At 38.8% G+C, this 20,706-nt stretch overlaps 3 protein-coding genes across 4 annotated transcripts; all 3 read left to right on the top strand.

The window, feature by feature from the left end:
• Window positions 1-912: 912 nt before the first annotated feature.
• On the top strand, window positions 913-4,021 carry LOC149382269 (NOP56-like pre RNA processing ribonucleoprotein). Its single transcript, XM_089630614.1, has 9 exons — window positions 913-1,015; window positions 1,367-1,466; window positions 1,622-1,663; window positions 1,851-2,030; window positions 2,110-2,274; window positions 2,390-2,590; window positions 2,676-3,173; window positions 3,260-3,394; window positions 3,477-4,021. Exons 2-9 carry the CDS (start codon window positions 1,389-1,391, stop codon window positions 3,858-3,860), a joined length of 1,683 nt encoding a protein of 560 aa, XP_089486740.1. The 5' UTR covers window positions 913-1,015; window positions 1,367-1,388; the 3' UTR covers window positions 3,861-4,021.
• A 1,231-nt stretch (window positions 4,022-5,252) lies between these two features.
• LOC149382268 (Protein kinase superfamily protein) lies at window positions 5,253-10,090 on the top strand. The gene is made up of 8 exons (XM_089630613.1): window positions 5,253-5,611; window positions 5,919-6,337; window positions 6,898-7,182; window positions 7,271-7,588; window positions 7,977-8,204; window positions 8,651-8,751; window positions 8,866-8,977; window positions 9,484-10,090. Exons 2-8 carry the CDS (start codon window positions 5,954-5,956, stop codon window positions 9,751-9,753), a joined length of 1,698 nt encoding a protein of 565 aa, XP_089486739.1. The 5' UTR covers window positions 5,253-5,611; window positions 5,919-5,953; the 3' UTR covers window positions 9,754-10,090.
• A 2,592-nt stretch (window positions 10,091-12,682) lies between these two features.
• LOC149382267 (ARM repeat superfamily protein) lies at window positions 12,683-20,587 on the top strand. Of its 2 annotated transcripts, XM_089630754.1 has the most exons (22): window positions 12,683-12,969; window positions 13,491-13,592; window positions 13,820-13,963; window positions 14,048-14,125; window positions 14,225-14,294; window positions 14,489-14,559; window positions 14,629-14,792; window positions 14,892-14,963; window positions 15,049-15,286; window positions 15,568-15,630; window positions 15,734-15,991; window positions 16,295-16,408; window positions 16,574-16,700; window positions 16,786-16,955; window positions 17,042-17,143; window positions 17,281-17,384; window positions 17,499-17,793; window positions 17,893-18,137; window positions 18,419-18,922; window positions 19,483-19,777; window positions 19,867-20,050; window positions 20,156-20,587. In XM_089630754.1, the coding sequence occupies exons 1-22, from the start codon at window positions 12,868-12,870 to the stop codon at window positions 20,236-20,238; spliced, it is 3,585 nt and encodes a 1,194-aa protein (XP_089486880.1). In that variant the 5' UTR covers window positions 12,683-12,867; the 3' UTR covers window positions 20,239-20,587. The 2 variants fall into 2 exon arrangements, with proteins under 2 accessions (XP_089486880.1, XP_089486881.1); XM_089630755.1 differs by lacking the exons at window positions 12,683-12,969; window positions 13,491-13,592 and having other exon boundaries at window positions 13,951-13,984.
• The last annotated feature ends 119 nt before the right edge of the window (window positions 20,588-20,706 follow it).

Genomic DNA, 20,706 nt, shown 5'->3' with positions numbered 1-20,706 from the left:
GGAGTATGGAGAATGAAAATCGACATTTTTTGTGTCGATTTTTTTGGGGATGGTTTCAAAGAGAGTAAAAGAGTGAGAATTTCCTACAAATAAATAAACAAATCACAACCGAAATTACTTATTCAGTTCCAATAACAATAATGGCAGCGATTTTTTTTTTTTTTTCAAATACAAAAATGTGAAAATAGGAGAAGGTAAAATTGGATTTTTAATCTATTATAATTGTTGTCAGGTCAACAAAATGACTATTCATCATACTAAAACGAAACATTGGTTATATTGATATAACAAACGTTTCCACAAGCTTATTCTCCATGTTTAATGCGTAAAAAATCATATTTTAATTTCATGGAAACTGAGCGGATTCATATATGCGTTGTCACAGATAAATAATTTTATTATTCTTCTAGCATAATTCAAACTTAATTTTTCTAGCTTGTAAACCAACAATGATGCAATTTTTTAGTACTTATCTTGAAATTGGTATAATATAAAATCTAATTTGTTGTGTTTATCTTATTAAAGGGTAAATGTGGTAGGGGTTGTTCTCTATTTTATGGTTAAAACTTAAATCAAAGTTACATTCAATAATTTTCCATCGATTTGAAAAAATAAAAAATAAAAAGTTTCCACATTTGACAGAAATGTGTTATAATCTCTCCAAAACCCTAAAAATGGTTAGAATTTAAATTTATACAACCAAAATCACTCTACAAATTTGAACCCGCGTTATAACCTTGCCACATGTTCCACGAGACTACCCCTCAAAATATATATGACATATACACCCCTAATTGGTTTACCGAAATCCCGGAAGTACCCCCAAAGCTACCACGTGTCGGTTTGTACGCTCAACTCCGCTTGGCCTTTAATATGCGTGTGTATATATTTACGCATTCCTCTGTCTCTCCGCTTGGCCTTTAAACCCTAGACCCTTCTTTCTTCTTTCTCCATTTTCGTCGTCATCGCTTCTCTCTCTGTCGCTCACTCTTGCTCTGCAGTTCGGAGCGAAAAGGTACGCGAGTTAGGGTTTAGTGTTCGTTGCTTCACGAAAACCTTTGTTTTTACATTCTCTATCTCTCTGTAAAATAATATCTGTGTCGGTTTGTACGCTTGCGATAGTGAAGCATGTGAATGAATAATCATAGGCATGTGAATTCTTTCCGTCTAGATTGGTATATTCTTGATGTTTAGGTTTACACAGGCTGTATCAGATTTTTTATTTTTTATTTTGCGGAGAAGTGTGTTTCCTTCGCCAATGTTTAGCTTTGATTCTATGGATCGTTTCTGTGACTGAAGAAGTGAGTTTAAGAGTAAATCGTGATGGTTTTGTGTTTGATTGAGTTTTTTTTTTTTTTTTTTGCAGGTGAAGATTTGGAATCAGAACAATGCTTCTTTTGTTTGAAACCCCGGCGGGGTTTGCCCTGTTCAAAGTGTTGGATGAGGGAAAACTCTCCAAAGTTGATGTAAATGAACTAGTTTTTCTTATTCAGTATTTATATAATGATTGGACTTGATTTCTCTATTTTCTCACATTTGAATATTGACCTGTAACCTTTGATGTTGATTTTATACATCGTTGTAGATTGCGTCTGAGGTTTTTGCTTAATTTATTTTGCAGGACTTATGCAAGGATTTCTCTACACCCGAGACAGCTAGACAGGTAAACTCAAGTTCTGTACAAGAAAATAAAGAAATGAAAAGGAGAATGTTGAATGGGAAGGCATTTTTGTGAAAAATGATATTGGAACTTCTTGTATATCATGTCAGTGCTTTGTATAGTCTTGATTTGTAATGAACTTCTACACCTAACACTCTTTATGTTTTTATTGTACTTTATATATGATCAGGTGGTCAAGCTGAAAGCGTTTTCAAAGTTTGAGAACACTTCGGAAGCTTTGGAAGCAGCGACATTGATTAGTGACAGCAAACCCAGCAAAGGTCTTCGCAAGTTCTTGAGGGCTCACTGTGATGGAGAGACTTTGGCAGTGGCAGATTCAAAGCTTGGAAACATAATTAAGGAGAAACTGGTATGCAGTTATCTTCTAAGATTTTTTTTTTTACTTTGTACCAGAAGATCTGGTCTGATGTGTTTTTAATTCTTTGCAGCAAGTAGACTGTGTGCACAACAATGCTGTGATGGAGTTGATGAGAGGTGTGCGAACGCAGTTGTCTGAACTTATATCAGGTCTTGCAGTTCAAGACTTGGCACCAATGAGCTTGGGTTTATCTCATAGTCTATCTCGGTACAAGTTGAAATTCAGTGCTGATAAGGTGTGTTTCTTTATTTATTTACAAATGGGCATAATCTTTGCACTATTTTATAAAATTACAATTTTATGAATAAAGATTTTCGACGGTTAATCTTATGTGAGTATATTTGTGTTAGGTTGATACGATGATCATTCAAGCTATTGGTTTGCTTGATGATCTCGACAAAGAGCTCAACACATATGCAATGAGAGTCCGGGAATGGTACGGATGGCATTTTCCCGAACTTGCTAAGATTGTGCAGGATAACATCCTTTATGCCAAGTCTGTGAAGCTGATGGGTGACCGTGTTAACGCTGCGAAGCTTGATTTCTCCGAGGTAGAATTGCGATTCACGTTCTCATAGTTCATTGACTGTTTGTTGGGTTTTGAGTCGATTGTTTAACCCCAAAAACTCTCAACAGATATTGTCAGAGGAGGTTGAGGCTCAATTGAAGGAAGCGTGTATGATATCTATGGGAACTGAAGTCAGCGACCTTGACTTGCTCAACATCAAGGAACTCTGTGATCAAGTTCTTTCTCTTTCAGAGTACAGAGCTCAGCTCTACGATTACCTAAAGAGCAGGATGAACACTATTGCACCCAATTTGACTGCACTTGTGGGAGAGCTTGTCGGTGCTCGCCTCATTGCTCACGGAGGCAGCTTGATTAACCTTGCCAAACAGCCTGGAAGCACAGTCCAGATTCTCGGTGCTGAAAAGGCGCTCTTCAGAGCTCTGAAGACAAAGCACGCAACACCTAAATACGGGCTCATCTACCATGCATCGTTGATCGGTCAAGCGGCTCCTAAGCTCAAGGGCAAAATTTCCAGGTCACTTGCTGCTAAAGCTGCGTTGGCTATCAGATATGATGCTCTGGGAGATGGCCAAGATAACTCAATGGGACTGGAGAACCGAGCCAAGGTACTACTTACTACTAGCATATAATATATGGTTTCTGCGTATTATTGCATGTTAATTTTGCTTTATTAACCCTGTTAATTCTCTAGCTCGAGGCCCGGTTAAGGAATCTTGAGGGCCGTGACTTGGGTCAAACTGCTGGTTCAGCTAAAGGCAAACCAAAGATTGAAGTTTACGACAAGGACAAGAAGAAGGGAACCGGAGGATTGATCACTCCTGCAAAGGCAAGATTACTCGTTTGGTTTTCTTTCTGTTTGTTGTTGTTTTCCCTTTGGATTGTGATTCTGACTCTTGTTCTCTGTTCAGACTTACAACACTGCAGCAGATTCTACACTAGGCAAGAAGAACGGCGAAGAAGAGACTGTCCTGAAAAAGGCGATCAAGGAAACAGCTGAGGATGTGCCGGTTGAAGACAAAAAAGAGAAGAAGAAGAAGAAGAAACGAAAGGAGTCCGAGGATGAGGAAATGGCTGTGCCCGAGAACGGCAATGGCAAAGTGCACGAAGACGAAGAAGAGACCACAAAGGAGAAGAAAAAGAAGAAGAAACGCGCGGCCGAAGATGATGTCGAAAACGCCGAATCCGGGGAAAAGAAGAAGAAGAAGAAGCGAAAGCACGCCGAGGAGGAGAAAGAAGCGGAGGCGCCGAGTAAGAAGAAAGAGAAGAAGAAGAAAAAGAAAAGTGAGGATTAAGTGTGGTGGAGTGAGTGCCCAGAAAAAAAAAAGTTGTAATAGCTACTTTCATTATCAGCCCACAAATTTTGATTAGTTTTGAGGAATCTTATCTGACTTTCTATTTATGTAAAATTCTGTTCTTGGTTTAATCTTATTTGTTTCGGCCTTTTTAAGCTTTATAGACGCAGTTGCAGGAAGTTGGTCTAGAAGAAATGTAATCTCTGCAATATCGTTTTTGCATAATCTCTTCCCTTCAAATCATTTTCCCTTATCACGTTCTCAGTGATTTTTCCATTTTGATATATATATATATATATATATATATATATATATATATATATATATATATATATATTTTTGTTCATGTAAGGCAGAGATTACGTATGAAAAGCATCACAGCATAGTCTCTTTATTTGTTAGCTTATGTCAGTTATGTGTAATTTATAATTATAAGTATGAAAAGCTTCCGTAATTTTCACATTCAAGCAAAGTCCAAATTGCCAATAAGTGCTATGACAATAATCTCAATATATCAAGGTCGTTACATTGATTTTAATTGTTTTTTACTTTTCATATCCCGCATTTGTATATGATGCAAGATTTAATAATCATCAACGTGATAATAGATCATCGATTCCGTCTTATTATTTATTCATAAATAAATAAAACATTTTTTAGTTGCTTAACTACCTAATTCAATATGTATATTTATTAAATTATTCGTGAGCTACATTTCGATGACCTTGACCTCCATGGCTGTCTTATTATGTCCCCTCCCACTCCTCATGTGTCCTAATATAAGCTATTCATCTCAATTATTTGGTGTAATAATTATTACAAATATTGCTCAACGTACCTAAAAACGTATAAACAAGTAACACCAATGTATGGGCCATCTAATCTTTGAGAAGCAGCATAAAAAACGACATTATCCGGTATTTTCTTTAACTAAAACATAATGAGAGGAGACATTCTTGTGTCTTTTTCAATTATCACCAACAAAAATTGGGTGAAATAAGGAAGAGAATTGGAATTGAGAATTAAATTAATTGACATAAGATGTGTGCAAATCGATTAGCCATTATCTTTAATCATTCGGTTAAAAACTTCGATTAATTAATTTTTTTTTTTTCAATCAGAAAATAGACCTGCATATATCTCCTTATGTTAAGGAATACTCTCCTCGAGTAAATTACTTCAAAAAATTTTCTTGGCTTAATATTTTTGTTGTTGGGATGAAAAGGAAAAAGAGAAAAAAGAAAACAAAGGCGTTTAACAATGATCATATAGATTCAAGCATAGCTACAATTTTTTTTATAATAAATTCGTAATAAGTAAGAGACACAAGCGAAGTAAAAGAATAAAGAAAAAGAAGTAAATAGTAAATAACTTGGCCATTAATTTAGGAACGAAAAAGAAAAGAGAAAAAGAAAAATAATCCCCAAAGCCAAGAAAGAGAGGAGTTGTGTGGGTTTGACTTGTAAAATTGGAAGATCTGCTTCTAGTTCTACCTTTTGTTCGTCCTTACTGTCTGCAACTCCCCAAAATATTAAAAAAAAAAATAAAAGACTGCCCTTCATCATCATCATCATCATCATCACCACCAAAACCCAAACTCCAACAAAAAAAAGAAAAGAAAAAAAAATTACATTTCTCTTTTACTCCACAAACACCTACTTGTTGTGCGTTTGTGGGTCTATGTATCTATCTCTTTCTCCATATATATGTCTCAAGAAGTTTACCTGTCAACGAACACAGATTCAATCTCAGTAAGTACATCTATATATGGGTTTGAATTTCTGATCAGCCATGTCTAAGAGCACGTTTGATGTTTATGTAGATCACTACCCTTCCGAAAATCTTGTAGCTTTTTCAACTTTCTCGATTGACCCAGATCAGATATTTGAATTTCATTTCGTTTATTGATCCAACCCAGATATTTTTTCTTGCAAAGCTTTGGACTTTATTGTTTTTTATTTTATTTAAATTTTTTTTTCTGTAGTTTGTGTTGAATTGATGGTCTCATAGATGGTTGAAGCTGAATCCAGTCGTGGGTTTTCTTTCTGGAATTCGCAGTGATTAGCTCGAGAGATGAGGCTTAGAGTCAAGAGATGGGTTGTGTCTTTGGGAGAGAAGTGTCTTCATCGTCGAAATCAGTGTCGGAGTCTAAGCGGAGAGAGAGCAGGGAATCGAAACCAGTGGAGGAGGTCTCGGGCGCTACAGGGAAGGTCGAAAGGAGCGCCGTTGAGGTGAGCGATGGCGGTGGGACCGAGGAGAGAAGAGGCGACGGAGAGCATGGTCAGGGTCGGTCCCACAGAGGCGGAGGAGAGAGAAGGAGGTCTCGGCAGCCCGGTCAGAGGCTCGGCAATTTCCCAAAGCACTCGAGAGGCGAGCAGGCCGCGGCTGGCTGGCCCACCTGGCTCACCGAGGCCTGCGGCGAGGCTCTCAGTGGCTGGATTCCCCGAAGAGCTGACACGTTCGAGAAGATCGATAAGGTGATTTTTATATATTTGTATTGTTGTATATATATATATTTTATATAACCGTAGTGTCTGGGTTAGACCAGGCTATAATCCGTGAGACTACCCCAGTGGCCCCAATTGGTGCGTCCAGAGGGAATCGAACCGGGGACTGACAAGGTCCTTAAAATCAACCCTTATATGATAATATGGAAATTGTTTAGGATCGTTAAAAGGAAAAGGATTTAAAGCAAGGGTTGTGATGTCGTGAATGAATGAGTTACTTCTGTCGTTATCGATTTGCTTTGAGATGAAATCTGGAGGTACTTGATGTGGAATCCGAGCCCAACAGGTACAACGAGCCAAAGGGGCTAAACAAACTTTATATGGTCATGAATTGTTATCTCATTACCACTAGTTGGTTATGCATAACAAGGTTTAGAAGGTTGTGAATCGCTCGTCAAGTTACAAATTAGTTTTGAGGCAGAACCACGTGATGCTAAACAGCAATAATGCCAAAGGGTTTCTGGAATTGGTAAGAACAGAAAATAACAATGATTTTTTTTGTTTTTGTTTTGGCTGTTTATGAATGTTAGATCGGATCGGGAACGTACAGTAACGTTTACAAAGCCAAGGACTTGTTGAGCGGCAAAATCGTTGCCCTCAAGAAGGTCAGGTTCGACAATCTCGAGCCCGAGAGCGTGAAATTCATGGCCAGAGAGATTATAATCCTGCGCAGACTGAACCACCCTAATGTCGTGAAACTCGAGGGTTTGGTCACGTCGAGGATGTCGTGCAGTTTGTATCTGGTGTTCGAGTATATGGAGCACGATCTGGCCGGACTCGCTGCGAGCCCAGACATCAAGTTCACGGAAGCTCAGGTTTATATCCCATGAATATATAAACATATATATTTATACACATATATTTCCACCACATCAGACATTATCACCTTTTTTTTTTTTGTAGGTGAAATGTTATATGCGTCAGCTTTTATCCGGGCTCGAGCACTGTCACAAACGCCACGTGCTTCACCGGGACATAAAGGGATCGAATCTTCTTATCGACAACGAAGGAGTGCTCAGGATCGCCGACTTTGGGTTGGCTTCCATGTTCGACCCGAACCACAAGCATCCGATGACCAGTCGGGTTGTGACTCTGTGGTATCGGCCTCCGGAGCTTCTTCTCGGAGCCACCGATTACGGGGGCGGCATCGACTTGTGGAGTGCCGGTTGTATTTTGGCCGAGTTACTCGCCGGGAAGCCCATAATGCCCGGCCGTACAGAGGTAGAAGATTAATAAATAGTAATTTTTTTAGTTCATATTAATGAAAGAAACAAATTATTTTAAGGTCGTTCAGGGAGCTAGACAACAATATGAGGCGGGGCTGGATGAAATATTCTTTTATAATGAAAAAAAAAAAATTATATAAATAATATTAAAATATTAGAAAAGATTGATATTTGAGTTTAAGTCTCCGCGTGGGCTCCGTAGACCGTCCTTGAGGTAGTTATGGCTTAGAGCAACGTCTTTTATGGAGAATCATATCCTGTAAATGGTTTTATCAAGTTAAGCTGGCAAATTATATGATAAACTCAACTATAAACCTAATTCTATTCTTTGTGTTATTTCTAGTGCTTTTGTAGTTTGGCTTATCAATTATTTTTTTTGGTAGGTGGAGCAACTGCATAAAATATACAAGCTATGTGGTTCGCCATCGGAGGAATACTGGAGAAAAGCAAAGCTCCCAAACGGGACCTTGTTCAAGCCTCGAGATCCTTACAAAAGAGCAATAAGAGAAACGTTCAAAGATTTCCCACCGTCTTCTCTTCCACTTATCGACACTCTTCTCGCTATTGATCCCGCCGAACGCAAGACAGCCACGGATGCTTTAAAAAGCGAGGTCAGTTTTTTTTTTTTTTTTTTTTTTTTCTTGGAAATTCTGGATGAATGGTCGATAACATTTGGACGAGTCCTATTCTAGCTCCAATCCTCTTCTATGCTGAATGAGAGTTTTATTTTAAAAAAAGAAAAAAAATTGCAGGTCATTTTTTTAAGTTTACCCAATTCATGCTGAGATGTTCGACGCAACTATTATAATACCACAGTTATGGTTTTGTATAATTAAGTTAACGGGTTTAGGGTTGCGATTATTCCTTGTATCTCTTTGGTGCTTTTAGCAGTAAGTCTCTCCTTAGTGCTTCAATTCGCTTACCTTTGACGGTTGAGAAAAATGGTAGTTGAGGGTATATCATGAAAACTCGAACCTTGTTTGGCCCAGAAAGACTCTTCAGAGCCACACAAGTTACATTCTCAATTTTCGACCTCTTTCTTCACTTTTGTTTGCAGTTCTTTACAACAGAACCCTATGCTTGTGAACCTTCAAGCCTCCCGAAATATCCACCGACCAAAGAGATAGACGCCAAACGCCGCGACGATGAAGCTCGTAGGTAAGGACAGACTCTCTGTCTCTCATTGGATACATGGCCATTTTGCTCTGAGTCTGTTTTTTTTTTCTTTTGTAAAAACACCGTTTGTATTGTACAATGATGATGAATCTGCAGGACGAGAAATGCCGGGAAAGTTCAGGCTGACAATGTAAAAAAAACACGTTCCCGTGATCGCAGAGCCATGGCTGCCCCGGAAGCCAACGCCGAGCTTCAAGTCAATATCGATGTATGTTATTTCTAAACTCCATGTATTTCTATTGACCCCAAGGACCATTTTATAGCACGAATAGTCCGTGAGCTATGATGCGAATTACTTTTCAGTTTCTAAACTAATTATTTTTTAAGCAAAATGGTCCTCGAAGTATTGGTATCGTAGCATTTTAGCCATTCGGATAAAGAAAATAACCCTTTAGTTAATTGTGAAATTCAACACCTAAACAATTCAGAAATTTTTAATAACCTGTTTATAACTCGAAAAACCATTAGAAATAGAACAAAGTCTTGCTCAAAAATCCAAAATTGTTTTTATGTAGAAATTTTCAGGCCATACTTAGTTACTCGGGTTTGTAAAATTTGTTTTAGCTTGTTTAGGTGGTGAATTTCATAATAAATAAATAAAAAAAGTTTTAATTATACTAGAAAATCACTAAAATTAGTTCAATGACCAAAATGTCACCCCTGTAATAGCCTTGTTTTTTTTTAATCTCGGAGTCGTTTTGTATATATATACAGAGACGGCGTTTGATTTCGCACGCGAACGCGAAGAGCAAGAGCGAAAAGTTTCCACCGCCGCACCAGGACGGCGCGGTCGGGTTTCCCGTTGGGTCATCGTCGCGCCACCTGGACCCACCTGACGTCTCTTTCAGCTCCACCTCCTTCACTTACCACCCAAAGGGCCCGCCACAGGCTTGGTCGGGCCCGCTTGTGGACCCCTCAGGCCCGAGAAGGAAGAAGCACGCCGGGGCCCACACAGCGGCCAAAGGGAAGAAGATTCTGGCTTAATTGCCTCTGCTGATACAAGAAAAAAATAATAATAATAATTCATTACCAATCTCATAGAAGAAAGAATGGGTGTAATTGTTTCTTCCAAAAGTGCAGGGATAAACAAAATCATATTTTATTTTTTACACTTTCCTTGCCAATTTTTTTTTTTTTTTTTTCATGTAAGAGAAAATTATTTTTGCTCAATTTGTTGGATGATTAGACAATGCCTCTATTATTGTTATGTATATCTTGATTCTTTTTCTCTGAGGATTGTTGTATTGCAAAGAAAAGAAGAAAAAAAAAAAAAAACTAGATCACTTGAGATGTAATATTAGTCGAGACTTTTCGTAGTTCATCTTTTTTACTTTTGTTATGTTTTAATTAATGAGTTTGTTATTTGGTTATACACAACAATGTTGCAATAGTTGTAATGGATGTACCGCATAAATTGTCTTGATCTATAATTAGTTTGTCCCATAAAGATTATTGATGAACAATTCGATTTTATTTTGGCGGTAATAGTAATACAATAAATAATACAATTTGTATATATTTGATGGGAAAAAAATACTACAAATATTCTTTGTTTTTATGAAAAATACTATTGTTATATTATAGTCGAACAAAATCTTCTCCTGAGTTTTTACAAAATATCAAGACCATCTTTCAATCTCCTAATTGACATATCTGTGTGATTAGCTTTCAAAAGATAAAAATTACTCTATTAAAAAATTATAAAACATGGGCTTATATCATATTTTTCCATATTGCTACATTTTGTGTCTGTTTTTTTTTTTTTAAAGAGAATTAAGTTCTTTTTAATTACTGGATTTGAGGTTCATTTCCTGCATAACATATAATAATTACATCTGCATCTAATGATTATAATATTTATGTGCTGCATTTCTTAAGAGATTTCTTATGATTATAATCTCTTAATCTTAATTAGTTTTTATTTTACATATGTAGTGGATCTCCTACCCTTTCGGACCAAAAACAGCTCAAGTGCCATCGAGAGCGATTTGATATCCAATGTGGGATCGAAGAGAGTCTTTAACGTCACAATCCGATATATTTTGGTCTCGTTTCATAAAAATGAATCGGAGATATATCATGTTACCTTTGATTTTATTTACAAACATGAATAGCGAAAACATTATAATAAAAAGGCGAAATCTCTTGTCTTTGACCTCGACGATATCTCTGAATTCTCCGACAATAATTATATAAATATGTTTGGCACGAAATACTACCGATTTTTCGTTGTCTATTGTGAAAATCCTGATACGGAAAATCTCTCTCTCGGCCTTTAAATACCTCTTCCGTGGTCGTCCGGAGAATGCTTATCTGGATTTTCAAATCTATTTTCTTGTGGAAAAAAATGATTATAGAGTATTTTAATAAGATTCACTTTGAGATTCGACGGAAGTTGGGACGCCGATCTTATTACCGCGATGTTCGGAGTGGAGGATGCTGCGGCGATCTTGAGCATCCCGCGTGGTGGTGAGGGTATTCCTGACGTGCGACGCTGGCACTTCACTGAGGACGGAGAGTACTCCGTCAAGAGCGGTTACCGTGTTGCGATGGCGAGGGCCAGTACTCCGGTCGCCAGCTCTTCAGATCCGACGGAGATGGAGAGGTGGTGGACGAAGTTCTGGCAGCTGAAAGTTCCTCCTAAGGTAAAACTCTTCTGTTGGCGAGTCTGTTTAGGCCAAATTCCGGCCAGAGCAGTCTTAGCCAAGAAGAGGATCACCTCTGACGACGGCTGTCCGGTCTGTCAGGAGGCTAGAGAGACTGTTTTCCACGCGATATTGGGTTGCAGGTGGAGCAGGAGAGTCTGGAAGGAGGCGGGCTTCAGCCACATTCTTCCGCCTTTCAAAGACGGCGATGTTTTCGACGTTATCCTCAGAGCGACGGAGGTCCTTGAGGTTCGTTTCCATGAGCTTTACATTACTATTATTTGGGAACTTTGGAACCACAGGAACAACGTCTTAGCCGGGAGATCAGAATGGAGCCAGCCACAGCTAGTCCAGTGGACGGTGAGCTTCCTCGAGGAGTACAGAGCGGCTACGGTTGGGGAGACCCAGTCGAGCACGAGGGTAACTACGACCCCCAGATGGACCCCCCCTAGGGACGGGACTCTCTCGATTAACGTCGACGCGACACTAGCTCGCGACCGTGGAGGCTTCGATGTCGGTTGCATAGTTCGAGACCACACCGGAGAGGTGATCGCCTCGAGGACGCTTTTCCTGGCTAGGGGGTTCTCCCCCCAGCTTGCGGAAGCGTATGCTGTCCTCTGCGGCATAGAGCTAGCTCGCAGCGCCGGTGGCAGAAGAGCGGAGATCCAGTCTGACTGCTTGGGGGTGGTGAGGATGATCGATAAGGGTGTGACACCTGTGACCGAGCTTGGGACGATCTTGCACCGCATCTTCAGAGAGGTGAGAGAGCTTGAGGTTTTTAGCATTATGCACATTTCTCGTCTTTGTAATGTTGCAGCTCATAATCTAGCGCGGTTTGCGGTCAACCATCACTCGTCTTCGACCTGGCTGGGTTTAGTCTCGCCTTGTTAGGAGGAGGCCATTAGGACCGATGATCGCGAGTTGAGATCCCGCACGGCCCCCTAGGGCCCTTGTTGTTTGAATGTTTTTGTGTTTTCTTCCCGTTGGTTTCTGTTTTCATTCTTACTTTTGTAACCACGGTTTTCCTCCGCCATACGTGAGGGCTTTTATGATCTATCGTGGCACCGACCACGCTTCCTCCAAAAAAAATAAAATAAATAAGATTCACTTTAAGAAAATAGGGATTAAAGTGAAATATATACACTTTACTGGCCAAAAGCGCTAAACAACCGAAAGAAAGGGAAATATATTTTTCTATTTATTTATTTAATTAGTATTCGAGTGAATATGTGTATTAAAGACAAGCTTGGAAAGAAAGCTTAGAGTTAGAAGTTAGAACCGGCATTGCCCAAAAGCCTAGACTTTATTTATTTTTTTGTTCGTCAAAATCCTTGTTTGTCTTCAATTTCAATATCTCCTTCTCTGTACCTATTCCTCGCCAACTCGAGACTTCATTTCACTAGTATTCTCTGATTCCCTCTGTGACGAAACCCTAGCTCGGCTCTGATCATCAATGGATGACAACGCCAACAATGTGGCTCGAGCCATTGCCGTAGCCCTCGAGTGGAACTCCACTCCTGACGCGCGCGAAGCCGCCCTCAATTACATAGAATCCGTAAGATACTCTCTCGCTCCCTCTCTAGAAATTTTTTTACTCTCTCTTCGAGCTTCATTTGTTGCGCTCAATCGCCTTTGTTTTCTGTTTCGTCTTTTAACATTTGTGAATTATTTTGAATGTATAATGTTTTTTTAGCGAACGTTTTGGTGAAATAAGAATCTTGTGATTATTGCCTCAGTTCAAAAATTGGAAATTGATGTTTTTATTTTTTGTTTCGTTTTGTTATCTGTTTTTTCAAGTTTAGTGCGAGGTTAGTGGTAAAGAACTAAATAGTCGTTTTGTGGCGTGGCGTTTGGTCGAGTTCTAGGGTTTGGTTGATTTTGGTTATAGATAGCTCTTCTGTGCTTAGTTAAGTTTGTGTTAAAGATTTCATTATAAACTGTGAAAATCGACTTTGGCTATGTGTGTGATCGTTTTAATGTGTGCCATTAGAGGTTCTATGGCGTCAAAATTGAAAATTTGGGCTTGAGATTTGAATCTTTTATCTAGTTTGTCATTGTGTGTTTTGATTTGAACAGATAAAAGCTGGAGATGTGCGGTTTTTAGCCAATACAGCGTTCAAGTTAGTGAAGAAAGACTGGTCTGCAGAAATTCGAGTGCAAGCATTTAAGATGTTGCAGGTATGCACTTTCCATGAACAAAAAAAATGGAAACTTTGTGGATACTGGGATATACTAAAAGCAGTCCATGCCACGGTGTCAGTTTCTTAATTTTTTCCAAAAGTTTCCTTTTAACGCTAAATTAGTCAATAGAGTCGAAAGATGTAATAAAAAGAAGAAGAAAAAGAAGACATTCTGTTTCGTGAGTGAAAAAAAAAATTAATAATGAAATTCACGTCTTTTTGCAGCATTTAGTCCGTTTGCGTTGGGATGAACTAAGCTCGGAGGAACATAGAAACTTTGCGAATGTTGCCGTTGAGTTGATGTCTGAGATGGCAAATCCTTGTGAAGAATGGCCTTTGAAAAGTCAGACGGCAGCCCTTGTTGCCGAGGTTTTCACGCATCACTCTTGAGTATGTCTCAAACACTCAATAATCTCATCCTCATTGTATGACACATTTGCTTATGTGTTGCAGATAGTTAGAAGGGAGATGCACTTATGGAATGAACTTTTTCCTTCACTATTTTCGTTAGCAAGCCAGGGTCCTATTCAGGTATATATTTTCTTATTTGGAACTATTTTTTTTTTATTAAAATAGACATGAATTCATCATCATTGTTTTCCTCTTATTTTTTTTTATATGTTAAATTAGGCTGAACTGGTTTCGATGATGCTGAGGTGGCTTCCTGAAGATATTACCGTTCATAATGAAGATTTGGAAGGTAGTTTTCTTTTCTTCATAAAATACTGTGTTCTGCTTTTTTTTTCTTTACTTTAACGGGTATTTTTTCAAGTATCTATCTAATCATTTGTTCGACGAGCCTGGGGTCACAGGTTGATATAATTTCCCATGCGATTCTTGCTTTAATAGAGTGTTCGTGCTCCGTTCCTTGAAACTCTTCCGATGTTCTAACAGGTGAGAGACGAAGGCTGTTGTTACGGGGTCTCACTCAATCTTTGCCCGAAATCCTGCAGTTATTATACATTGTACGGCCCTATCCCCACTATCTTCAATGAAAAGTCATAAGATGTTCTAAGTTTTGATTTACACTGCAGTTACTAGAAAGGCACTTTGCCGCTGCATTTAATGAAGCTGGAAGACAGCAACTAGACATAGCGAAGCAACACGCAGCAACGGTTACAGCGACTTTGAACGCTATTAATGCATATGCTGAATGGGCTCCTTTACCTGACCTCGCCAAACATGGTATAATTCACGGGTACGACTTCTTTTGAAATTCTTCATTTTTGTCGTCTTTTTTTTTTCAATCATTGCCACTTACTGCTGTCTAATACATCTCATTTTGTTATGGAAACAGGTGTGGCTTCTTGCTTTCTTCTTCCGACTTTCGCCTACATGCTTGCGAATTTTTTAAGCTCGTCTCTCCAAGGTATATTTAGCTTTGATTAAGTAATATTTTACTTTCTTTTGACCAATTCGTGCCAGTCAAATTAACTTTTATTTTTATTTTTCAGGAAGAGACCTGCTGACGACACTGCTTCTGAATTTGATTCAGCTATGACTAACGTATTTCATACGCTGATGAAATTTGCCAAAGATTTTTTAGACAAGTCAGCCTCTAATGCTAAAGCTGTTGACGAAAGTGAGATTGAATTTGCAGAATACATGTGTGAGAGTATGGTGAATTTGGGTTCTTCGAACTTGTATTGTCTTGCTCGTGATCACACCATGTTACCACTTTATTTTGAACAGGTACTCTTAGTATCACCCATACAAACAAATGCTTAAAGTGTCACTTCTGAGTTCTTCCCATTAAAAATTAAAATACTCTTATAAATATAGGTGTTTGGAAAGAAAGTAAATGACGTAATATGATCTCTTTAATACGAATCAGCCATAAGTAACTGTTGTTTGTTTTAAAATGGAAAGATCACAAGTGAGAATTTCAAGTGGAGTATCCATTCGAAAGAAAATGTAATGAAGAGAAATGACCATACAAGAAGGAAACGTAACGACCACTTTTTCTTTCGCAGATGCTAGGGTTCTTTCAGCATTTTAAGTTAGCAATTCATTATCAGTCTCTACAATTCTGGCTGGTAAGAGCAATTACGATGCTTCTATAACAAATGTTCAAATCTCAATATTATATGTCATGGAACTACTCATTTATTTGGTAATTTATTTACACTGCTTTGATAGGCACTAATGAGAGACTTATTGTCAAAGCAAAAGATTGCTGCTCAGTTAGCTGGGGATGCGGATGGTGACAAAGAAAAGAAAAATATTTTGAGTTTTGTGAATGATAGTATATGTAGTGCTATTCTGGATATATCTTTCCAGCGCATGCTCAAGAGAGATAAGGTTCCTCCTGGTATGGCACCTTCCCTGGGGCCATTGGAGTTGTGGAATGACGATGTAGAGGGCAAGGGAGATTTTGGCCAGTATCGCTCAAAATCGGTATAGAACTCATCAACATGTTCTTAATGTGTTTCTGCTAATATGAATGGTGGACCAATAACATAGAATTGTGGGGATAAAATAAAATAGACAATTTCTCTTGGTATTGATAATTCGTGTCATCTGGTTAGCTATCAGTAGGTTTGTGTTTTTATTTTAAAGCAGGCTTCTGGATTAAATTATTATTGTTGCAGCGACAGGGTGGTCTTATATCGAGATAACTATTTGACTCTATTTAAAGTGCGGTGCCCATGGAGATCTGAAGATAACATATTTATCAATTGATACAATGTCTAATTGCAGCTGGAGTTGGTCAAGTTTATTACATCCTACAAGCCTTTAATAGCTGCTGCTAAGGTTTCTGAAAGGATTGATGCAATCATCAAAAGCCTCTTGTGTTCTTCTCTGCATCCGCAGGTATGGTAGCAAAACTTTTGGCACTTGAGTTTGTGTCCCTGTATCACAGATATATATATATATATATATATATATATATATATATATGTGTGTGTGTGTGTGTGTGTGTGTGTGTGTGTGTGTGTGTGTTTGTATTTATATTTATTAATTCTATTATATTTCAAGGAATTAACTGTCATGGAGAGTATGCAATTGGCTCTAGACAACGTTGTCAGCGCAATTTTTGATGGGTCAAATGAAGTCGTTGAGAGGAATTCAGAAACTCAACTTGCATTGGGCAGAACAATTGGAGGTTCTTACCTTTTTACCTTCTCTCAATTATTTCTTTCACTTTACTTGGCCCAGCCAGTGAAAAATTGCTGTTACGTTTTTTGAAGGGTTACTTCAGGAGCTTCTTTCTCTGAAATGGACCGAACCAGCATTTGTTGAAGTACTTGGGCATTACTTGGATGCATTTGGTCCTTTCTTGAAGTATTACCCTGATGCAGTTGGGAGTGTCATAAATAAATTGTTTGAGCTTCTAACCTCACTTCCTTTTGCTGTTCAGGTAACTATTAAAGTCATCAACTTAATTCTCGACCATTGAGAGAACCTAAAGCTGACATTTTGTTTCGTTTAATTTTTTATAATCAGGATCCTTCCACAAATAGTGCGCGTCATGCAAGGTTGCAGATTTGTACTTCATTTATTCGTATTGCCAAAACTGCAGATAAAAGCGTTCTGCCTCACATGAAGGTACTTGAACATTTCTGTACTAACTCTCCTAGTTTATGGAGCTAGAGTCGTATTCTTGAATCTTGTGACTGTCAACCAGTCGTATCCTTATTTGAAAGATAGTATTAATTCAGATCCTGATGCGGTTTCTTATGTAGGGCATAGCAGATACCATGGCACAGCTACAAACAGAAGGCCGTTTGCATCGTGGAGAGCACAATCTTCTTGGCGAAGCATTCCTTGTCATGGCTTCTTCAGCAGGGTAATACTTGCTAACATTGGAATTCCTCCCTATTATTAGTTTCTTGCTACTTAATTCTTATATCGATTTTCTAAAAATACCATTATATTGAAGAAGCTTCTACATGTGAATCAGGGTTCAACAACAACAGGATGTTTTGGCCTGGTTACTGGAACCTTTGAGCCAACAATGGGTTCAGCCGGAATGGCAGAACAACTACTTGTCTGAGCCTTCAGGGGTAGTACGGTTGTGCTTAGATACACCGACTATGTGGTCAATATTTCATACGGTAACCTTTTTTGAGAAGGCACTTAAAAGAAGCGGGACAAGGAAATCCCATCCAAACTTGCAGAGCAACCCACCGGAAACATCCACTTCCTTGCATCCCGTGGCCTCTCATCTCTCGTGGATGCTCCCACCACTTCTCAAAGTATGCTTACATCAATCTTAGCTTCATTCTTTTGAGTTCTTAAAACTTTTTAAAGTTAGGCTTGCCTTATAAAGTTTGCTTTCTGTTTTCATTCGGCAGCTGCTCCGTGCCATTCATGCACTTTGGTCTCCATCTGTGTTTCAAAGCCTACCTGGAGAAATTAAAGCAGCCATGACTATGAGTGACTCTGAGAGGTTTAGTCTTCTAGGGGAAGGAAACCCCAAATTGTCCAAGGCTGCTTTAACTTCAACCGATGGATCTCAGGCCATTATGAGTAAGGAAGGACTAACGGAGTCGAACGAAAATGATTTACGGAATTGGTTGAAAGGTATCAGAGACAGTAGGTGCGTCTTCATTCTCTCTGGTTCTGTTCTTAGTAATCTCACTTCCTAGCATTCCTTTGAATAAATTTATGGAATGTTGGAAATGCTGTTTAGATAGTTCATCTAGAAAGATGGGAGAACAAAGATTTCTCAAATTACCAAGTGTTGGACTATATTATACCTAGTAAAAGAAATTACTTGAGTGAGAAACTTTGGGTTGATGATTTTTTTTTAAACAGTAACCATCTTCCTTGAAAATATGTTAAAGATACGCAAGATTCTAACTATTGTCACTTTTCTAGTTACAACGTGTTGGGCTTGTCAACTACAGTTGGGGACTCATTTTATAGAAGTTTAGATACAAACTCTGTTGCTCTAGCCCTGGTGGAGAATATACAACCAATGGAGTTCAGGCATATAAGGCAGCTCACTCATTCTGCTCTGATTCCATTGGTTAAAAATTGTCCGCCCGAGATGTGGGGCACATGGTTGGAAAAGCTCTTGCACCCGTTTTTCCAACACTCTCAACAGGCACTTTGCTCCTCTTGGTCCAGCCTTTTACACGAGGGCAGAGCAAAGGTACCAGATGCGCATGGGATAAACGCCGGGTCTGACTTGAAAGTCGAAGTAATTGAGGAAAAGCTGCTTAGAGATCTGACTCGGGAAGTCTGTGCTCTTCTTGCTGCGATAGCTTCTCCACAGATGAATCCCGGGCTTCCTTCCTTAGAACACTCGGGTCACATCACACGAGTTGATGTGTCTTCGCTAAAAGAGTTGGATGCCTTCGCCTCAACATCCATGGTTGGGTATGTACTTACATCATCCACATTTGTTTTTGTTCATTTGATACAAACTTGTTCATTTTGTGTTAACTGGTTTATTTTAAAAGGAAACGCCGTGATTTTGTTAAAAAGCGGCAAAGCCGTGAAACATTACAAAACCTGACTACGAGTTAAGTAAAAGAGACTGGAGCGAACGGCAGGCCAACGCGCCACCCGTAATCCCAAAACCACGACTCGAAAGCCAACACCCAAGGAAAGGAACAAAGTGCTAGACCAATCCCGACACAAATATACTAAAGTGTACATATTGAAAACATTGCAGCAAGAAAAGAGCCAAAAGGCAATAGAATGATAGATAGAACCGAAAGGAAATAGAAACGAAAAGAAATACAATGGTAGATATCGGGCATTCGTCGAGGGTTTTGTGTTATCCCACTAGGAATCTCTTCCTCCTAATCTCTCGTACACTTTTCATGATCGTATTCTCTATTGATCCCTCCTATTCATAGGCTATATCGCACACATTCTACATTTTGAACCCTAAAAATCTACATATTCATGCCATTTTTTTTCTTTGTTCACAGTTTCCTTTTGAAGCACAAGAGTATGGCTATTCCAGCATTGCAGATATGCCTTGAAGTTTTCATATTGACAGATGGTGAAGCGGTGACCAAAATCTCTTCCTTCTGTGCTTCTTTAGTTATCTTAGCTGTATTAGCGGACAATGCCGAGCTTCGACAGTTTGTTGCAAAGGATCTGTTTTCTGCGATTATCCAAGGCTTAGCCCAAGAGTCGAATGCTTTAATCAGTGCAGACCTGGTTGGGCTCTCTCGCGAGATATTTATCTATCTTTGCGAAAGAGATCCGTCCCCGAGACAGGTTTGTTCAATTCCTGCATTCCTATCACAGTTAATGATTTAATGGGTTTAGCTAATAAACCTAATATCTTGTTTGAAAATCGTTGCCAGATTTTGCTTTCGCTACCATCTATCACACCAAACGATCTGCAAGCATTTGAAGAAGCTTTGACAAAGACATCAAGCAGTAAAGAGCAGAAACAACATATGAGAAGCTTGCTCGTATCGGCTACCGGGAATAAGTTAAAAGCCCTAGCGGCTCAGAAAAGCACCAGCCTCATCACAAACGTATCAGGTAAACCAAACTATCTTTTTGCCGTTTCCATTTTTTTTTACGATTGATGTTATCGAACAGCCAATAGCTCGATGCCTAATCATGTGTTTACGATTCTTCTTTCAGCGAGACCTCGTGGAACGGCTAATGCCCCGGAAACCAGGGCAGACGAAGTAGATGATGTCATTGGATTGGCAACCATTTTGTGATGGGGTCGATAATTTTTTTCTTCGTTTGGTGTACAGAAATAATCGTATAAGCTAAAGAAGAAAATCACAGAATGTTGGTTTCTATTTTATTTATAGCTCATGCATAATTTTTTTTGGATTGCTGAGTTGAGATCATGAAAGAATTCCTTTAGAAATCTACTCGTGACTACGCACAAGTTTGTAAGGCTCTCTACATTCATGTCGGCGTGTGATTTATACTACGGAAAATGAGTTTTTCAGAATCATGTTCCGGTTATTTTAAATCATGATTGTTTATTGTGAAAATAGTACGCTTATCATGGCTGATAAAATCATTCCCTTTTTCTAATTAAGACATTTCATTATTCAATTGAGTATATTAATGTAGTTCTTTATAGAGTGGTTTAAGCTACATAATCCGGTGTCATTCCATTAATGGCAATTGAAGAGCCAAGGAACTGTTAGATAAAAAGGTAAAGGCGAGTTCTA

This window comes from Urtica dioica, chromosome 11 (assembly GCF_054948205.1).
Source record: "Urtica dioica subsp. dioica isolate 48M chromosome 11, U.dioica_male_clone48M_v1_H2, whole genome shotgun sequence".
NCBI lineage: Eukaryota > Viridiplantae > Streptophyta > Magnoliopsida > Rosales > Urticaceae > Urtica > Urtica dioica.
This window is presented reverse-complemented; position numbering and strand designations above follow the sequence as displayed.

What these genes read in the sequence shown, in the direction of transcription:
- LOC149382269 (XM_089630614.1), top strand. Translation starts at nt 1,389, where the DNA reads ATGCTTCTTTTGTTTGAAACCCCGGCGGGGTTTGCCCTGTTCAAAGTG. An exon ending in ACATAATTAAGGAGAAACTG is followed by an intron (nt 2,031 to 2,109) that starts GTATGCAGTTAT and finishes AATTCTTTGCAG; the next exon opens with CAAGTAGACTGTGTGCACAA. An exon ending in GATTGATCACTCCTGCAAAG is followed by an intron (nt 3,395 to 3,476) that starts GCAAGATTACTC and finishes TTCTCTGTTCAG; the next exon opens with ACTTACAACACTGCAGCAGA.
- LOC149382268 (XM_089630613.1), top strand. Translation starts at nt 5,954, where the DNA reads ATGGGTTGTGTCTTTGGGAGAGAAGTGTCTTCATCGTCGAAATCAGTG. An exon ending in CGGATGCTTTAAAAAGCGAG is followed by an intron (nt 8,205 to 8,650) that starts GTCAGTTTTTTT and finishes TTTTGTTTGCAG; the next exon opens with TTCTTTACAACAGAACCCTA. An exon ending in AGCTTCAAGTCAATATCGAT is followed by an intron (nt 8,978 to 9,483) that starts GTATGTTATTTC and finishes ATATATATACAG; the next exon opens with AGACGGCGTTTGATTTCGCA.
- LOC149382267 (XM_089630754.1), top strand. Translation starts at nt 12,868, where the DNA reads ATGGATGACAACGCCAACAATGTGGCTCGAGCCATTGCCGTAGCCCTC. An exon ending in CAAGCCAGGGTCCTATTCAG is followed by an intron (nt 14,126 to 14,224) that starts GTATATATTTTC and finishes ATGTTAAATTAG; the next exon opens with GCTGAACTGGTTTCGATGAT. An exon ending in CCTCATCACAAACGTATCAG is followed by an intron (nt 20,051 to 20,155) that starts GTAAACCAAACT and finishes TTCTTCTTTCAG; the next exon opens with CGAGACCTCGTGGAACGGCT.